This window comes from Egretta garzetta, unplaced genomic scaffold, assembly GCF_000687185.1.
Source record: "Egretta garzetta isolate BGI_Z169 unplaced genomic scaffold, ASM68718v1 scaffold79, whole genome shotgun sequence".
NCBI classification, from domain to species: domain Eukaryota; kingdom Metazoa; phylum Chordata; class Aves; order Pelecaniformes; family Ardeidae; genus Egretta; species Egretta garzetta.
The window spans coordinates 6113312-6119852 of record NW_009260791.1 but is presented as its reverse complement, the minus strand read 5'-3'; the positions used below and the strand labels follow the sequence as shown (position 1 = coordinate 6119852).

The following is a 6541-nucleotide window of genomic DNA, read 5'->3' as shown; positions in this document are numbered from 1 at the left end:
CCTCGCTCCCCCCGCCCGGCCCGGCGGGGGTCTTCGGTTTTCCCTTGGCGTTACAAGTCCTGGGGTCGCGTTTTAAATATTTGTCTTCACCGTGAGGCGGCCAGGGGTTAGAGCTTTAAGAGACACACCCAATACCAAGAGGCTTGAAAAAAATTTAATGAGCTAGTAACACCGAACAACGAGGACTAATCTAAAAACCGTTCCCACATCCTACTTAAAATATTTACAATTTCGTTAACTGTATATACATCGCAATCTTTGTTCCTTATAGTCTATTTATAGATTAGTTCCTTAGGAATTATACCTGTTACATCTGGAAGATGAACAGCACAGTATTATTGTAGTAGCCATTGCTGGAAAATTAATTACATATACTAGATGAGTTGCTAATAGCCACTGGGCACTGCTAATCGAAGTCTGAGGCTACGCGCACGCAACTCAACGCACGATGCAAACAGCGTGTTCGGCTAAGAAACGTCTGTGCCTCCAAAATACGGTAAGTATACTACACTGTGCAATTCACCCTATTTGAGAGAAAAAAAAAAACCAAACCACACATCTGTGCGGCAGTATAGGGAGTCTAATCACAGAGACATTGACTTACGTTGATCTGCCATCTCCAAACATCCCATCTGCCCAACATTCTGCTGCTCCACTGAAGGTCTACATACCCCTTAGAAAGCAGCAGACCCACTGTGCAGAGCAATTCATCAAGTAAAGCCTAATTTTATGACATCCTGAAATTACACAACAGAACAGCACCTCTTGGAAAAGTTCCATGGTTCAAGTAAGAGAGACAAAAAACAATACAACAAATAAAACTGGATTCATAGCTCTAAGTCCAGCTAGCCGAATAAGATCCCTTTCAGGCATTCCTTTATTGGGTGTACCTTTACTTTTTTATATCCTGAAGCAAAGCTTCTTAGCTGTATCAAAGTGGGGCAGTACTACCTTTCATTGGTATTTTATGCACTTCTGAACTCCCTTCTGCTACTTTATTTCCCCTTTCTGGAAAGAAACCCAAGCAGCTCTCCGAAAAGCACTTCTGCCAAAGAAATTGCAGAGTCAGCCACCAAGCTCAAAACAATTTAAGTACGCTGGATAGGAAAGTCACAGACAAACGGATAGGCAAACGGATAAACCTGAGAATGCAAGGGAAAAATTACTGGGCGAGTATTTAGTGTCGGACCAATCCAATACTTGCTCAATGGCTTTACAGGATGAATAGAGAAAAAGCTAATTAAATTAATCTGATTTACTAGAAAATATTAAGCTTACAGATGATACAATGTCTGCATAATTTTAGAAAAATCATTGATTTCATGGTTTATTTTACAATAATTGGATTAGTCTACAAGTTAAGGCAAACATACTAATGCATTTGCTTTTCTTTTTAAATCATAGTTATAAAGGTTACACAAAGTTCTCCAAAATTTCTAAGAAATGTTCACAATTGAAAAAAAGATTAAGTTTCTTGATATCAATACATGGAAAAAAAAAACTAAGACAGTGTATACAATGCCATTATAGTAACAATATTCAAATATCTAATGGTAATATTTAGGCCATTTGAACAATGTGCTTCAAATGGTGAAATTCAGAAATTACTTAAAGGTAAATAAGATTGGCAGCCGTATCATAGTATTCATAACATGAACATAATTATATTGGCTATTTTCACAAAAACAGAGCATTTGGTTTCTGAACAATGAAAGCATATGATTAAATAAACATGAATATGTATGTATAACAAGTATGCTGTTGCTTCATATAGTCTGGAGCTACTTTCAGGTGTTTGTTTTAATTCTTTTGAAAGAAGGAGCTTGCTTATGCGCACTTTGTCAAATGTTTTCTCCAGGGAACTGTAAATGCCTATGTAAAGTCATGAAAACAAAATCCAGAGGAGGGCAGCCCTTGTTAGTGGGAGGACGGAGCGTAGCTTATGTGTCACCATTTAACACTGCCAGGCAGCTCTGCAGCAGCTGTAAGTTACCCTGTGAAAATAAAGAAAAATATGACCACATTTCCCTACTTTTACACTTGTGGCAAAAAGATGTTTTTTAAATAGCAATGACACCACCAAAGGAGAACAGACAGGTATTAAGCTTATGTAGAAATATTTATGTAAGTAACTTCCATCTTAAAGAGTTTTTTGAATGTAGGAGCATTGTGTTATGGGACTAAACGGAGGCAAATTAAGATTCAAAACCAAGCATTTAGTACCCTTTCTATGTTTCTTCACAAGCTTCTTACGAAGACCTAGTCTGGCCACAAAAACTAGTCACTGCAGAGCACTCTCTTAGCAATGAAGCTCAAAGTTACAACGTTTTCATTTTTTAATATAGTATTGCCATTACTCTGTCACTGGAATATCATCCACAAAGCATAAGTATTCATATATTATGCTGAATACTGAATTCTTCAGGAAGCGTTAGCCAATTCACAGCGCTCAGTATCTCCTTGCTATAGCAGCCATCTAAGTTCTGAGCTCTGTTCAAGGACAGACCTTGTTTGAAAGACAGCAGACTGATTCACATCCTTAGCCAGGCGATTTAGCCATCGAAGCTGAGTTTAGCCATTAGAGACGGTGCTACAGAAGTGATCATCAGAACATTAACTAACTAAGCTTTATCTCTAAGGCCAAGTTTTGCCGTTCTTTTAAAAAACCTATAGGTCAGGTTTTAATCCTATTTAAAGCATTCTGACTCTACCATAAAAACATACATGTTGACTTTCAGATTTCTGAATGAATTTACAGAACTGACACTTAAAAAGATGTGAATTAAGCAAATGCAATTGACAAGTAAGCCAGGATTTACTTTCCAGAAAAAAAAAAAACCAAACCAAACTTGTATTCATAGTATTCACATTGTTTTGTGCATTCATTTATGCTTAGATCATTTTAAACTACTGGCTATTCACTATTAAATAGCTGCACTAGGTTTGTTCCCAAATCCAAAAATCTCTATGTAAGAAACAATGTTAGGTTGTTGCTGCTGCTAAGAGAAATTCCTATCAGGTTCAGATAAAACGCAAGCACAAAACAGTCTGAATGCCTACTTAGAAACATGGGAGAAACTTTTTGACCCAAAAAGAAACCTGTAATGAAAACTTCAATCAAACAAAAGCACACAATTAAACAGTATCAGTAGCTGCGATTTGCATGTCCTTGATAAGCTGTCCACACAAGTACTAAAGAATTTGTGATTCTTTCTTTTTCAGTTGAAAGCATTCCAAGTCACCTATGGTAGACAGGGAGAAGGACACTCATCCCTCAACCCAGAAAGGTAAGAAATCGTAATTCTATCCCCCATTAAGGTTCGTATAACCCAGATTAGCAATTTACTACATGCAAGGCTTCAAAGTGGAAGATTCCCAATTGTGTCTACTGAATCCTTTTCAGTCTTCTCCAGAAGACAGTGATTTCAGTTACAGGTTCAACAGCTTTTTGTCCTTTTATGCCTATACTGACAGAGGACAACCACAAGCTATTTAAAAGGCTTGGAATTCTGTGCTACGAGCAAATTCAATATACATGAGATGCATGGGTGCTTGGTGGCCCATCTTTGTAGCATACAGGATTCATAAATCTAAGGTCTCTGTTACTGAACAGCTGATTACTGGCTGTAATGAAGTAACGAATGAAAAGCAATACTTCAGTCTGAAGTCTTTGGTCTTCAAACAGAATACTTCACAGTGAAGTATAATTGTGGACCGCATATGTTACCTATAACAAAAGTGTGACGGTGACGGATCTTTTGGCCATCTCTTTACAGACCGTCAGCAGCGTGAAGTGTATTTGCAATTCACAGGCCACTATGCAGCACTCTGAAGAAAAGACAGTACCAAGACACCCTTTATACATCAGTCATTTCCAGACTCAGCAAGCCAGTCTACTGACATTTTCCAAATAGGCAAATCATTTATTTTCATTATATCAAATCTACAAAGTTCACAAGAACAACCTTATTTAAATTATATTAAATCAAGGACAATAGAGGCTGTGAGCCATTACTCTTTCTGGCTGCAACACCTGACATAGTTGACTTATATCAGCATAGCTCAAGAAAGTCCTATAAATTCAGATTCAGTCTGCCGACTCAGACTCTTAAGCGCTCAATGTTACAGTTATTGGCAGAATCATGGTGACAGAAACATCCTTTTCAAGAAAGAATTACTGACAAAGCATTTAACCAAATCCCTTAGCACTGGATTTTGCTCCCTTCTCCTGTCAGTTCCAAACAGACATCTGTTGCTAGTAACGCAACAAATTTTTTCCACAAAAGCCCATTGAGGCCAAGAACACATATATTATTGTTTGTGGAAAGAGATGTTTAGATTTTTTTTTTTATTTGAAGGAAACTGCTATCTTACTCAGTTACAATTCATTCATCAAAAGACTCTAGAAGCACAGCCAAGGCTATAAGTGCTTTACATACATGATTATAACCTTAGCCGTTTCACCAGCTAGCAAGCTTCCCTTCTTGAACATGAAGTCCAACACAGGAACACCTCAAAATCCAACTGTTTAAAATACTGCATAGGTTTAAATGCAGCCTTTGCACTAAATGCCACAAACACTTAATCAGGTCTTACATTAACTACAGCTGCATGAAGTCATAACAGAGCTAGCAAGACAGAAGCTAAACACTAGCTAGAGAGATAGTCAGGCAGAATGGCCATAGAAAAAGAAACATCAATCTGTTTAGTAAAGGTCAGAGACCAAGCAGAATCTAAAGCTGCAGTTTGGCAGCTATTTTAAGTAAATCTAGGGTATATGCTGCTGATAAGAAGGCATATTCATCTCTTATTCTCAGACCCTCCCAGCCAAAACTGTGTGTTTTGACACAAGCGATGCTGTGAAAATAAGACTGAAAGTAAAGCTTAGAAAAACCCAGAGCAACTTTTTGCTCCATCTTACTACACAGCTGCACACATAATAGTGCCAACATAAGGGATAGGAACAGAGTCATGCATCATCATCCTTCCTGGAAGTAGTCTGCACTTGCATCAACGTAAACCATCTCAATCAACAGTCTGATTTTTAGCCCTTTCAAAAGTCTTGAGCTGCAACCAGGAAAGGGTAAGAGGATATTAGCAGATTAAAACAAGTATTTTATAAGGAAGCAGTATAAACGTAACTGGGCAGAGAGGGTGCTTAGTGTCCTTGATTTACTAAAAGCTTGATTTCCCTATCACCCTCCAGTCTCCTAGAGCCACACAGCCTGATATAGCTCAGGAAATATGAGCTGTCTCTCAGAACCTTCTCTGGATACTTTGGTCATTCTGACTTCTTCAGTGCAGCGATGTCTGTGTTTTGTGCTTTTCTTTTCACACAGAGCAAATAAATTCTAACAGTAAATCATGCATCAGCCTTCATTGTGGCTGAATTCCTCCCAAAGACAGCCTCTTGGGTGAGTTCAAGCACCAGATCTGCATCAGATTTCACCTCCATGCTTTCCATGCCAGGCAAGTTCAAGTCCAGAAGACACATGGCTGGACAGATTCAGACAGATGCATCTGTGTGACATCTAGTCTGCAGGTAATCATTCCAGCAAAAAGAACACAATAGAAGACTTTTAGCAAAAGTCTGCAGCAGTGTTACCTGCTGCCCCCAGCCGCCACTCCCCAGTTAGCTTTTTTGCTGGATAGAGCACTTAGACCTGAGTAACATGTTGCAAAGTTTTGGAGTGCTGTGTTCCACATGCCATTAACAAGCCAAGCAATTTCCAGTTTGGGGCTGCTAAAACTTCACCTGCCTCCAGTATCTGCAAAAGTATGAAGTAGGGACTGCTGCAGCATCAGGCAAAGTTTTTTGTCTGGAACTTTAAAGCAGGGGGCTTTTGATCTGACTTCATTAATTTATTGCCTACATGAAAAAGTAGATTTATTTCTGCTTCTACCAGCCCTCTTTTGGCTCTACTGATAGAGTCATTAGATGACTACAAACACTCCAGCTTAGCCAAGCCAAAACCAAAGGCTACTTAGCCTCAGAATCTGTAGAAATAAAAAGCACAGCAACCAAACTGATCCATCTGTAGTAGCTCATTTTGAATAAATATAGAACACAGGCTTTGAAAAAACAGAACTTTCAAATCTACCAAGAAACAAAATACCCTTTCATTCAACAATTCACAACATTTGTTAGCATTTGAAAAACTGTCACCCTTATTCAGAATGACCTTTTATATTGTAAAGCTTTAAATATTCAAAACTGTCTAGTGAATCTTACAGTGCTGCACAATAAAGTAGCTGAAGAAGGTCAGCAAAAAAAGTTCACCTTCAAAAGCAGGACTACAGTTCAAAGCTTCTATTACAGCCTTATATACCCCTTATTAATTTACTAAGACAAGGTAAGTCACAGACTGAGGCAGACTATCTGAAGAACTACATCTCATTAAATACAAGCCGCGGTGACAAATGAAAAACAGCTAAAAAACTTCAAGCTCTTCCAGGTAGACTGAGGACACCAAGAAGCATGTGTCAAGTCAGTCAAAACCTACAGAAATTACGTATTTCCCCCCTGCCTTCTGCAGTTATT

General features: G+C 38.4%; 1 protein-coding gene across 1 annotated transcript in view; it reads right to left on the bottom strand.

Moving 5' to 3' along the window:
- Positions 1-109: 109 nt before the first annotated feature.
- SNX6 (sorting nexin 6) overlaps positions 110-6541 on the bottom strand; it is a 54026-nt gene continuing 47594 nt past the window's right edge. The window contains 1 exon segment of the mRNA XM_035902043.1: positions 110-1994. Within this exon segment, the coding sequence (XP_035757936.1) occupies positions 1941-1994 (54 nt within the window). The 3' untranslated portion in view covers positions 110-1940.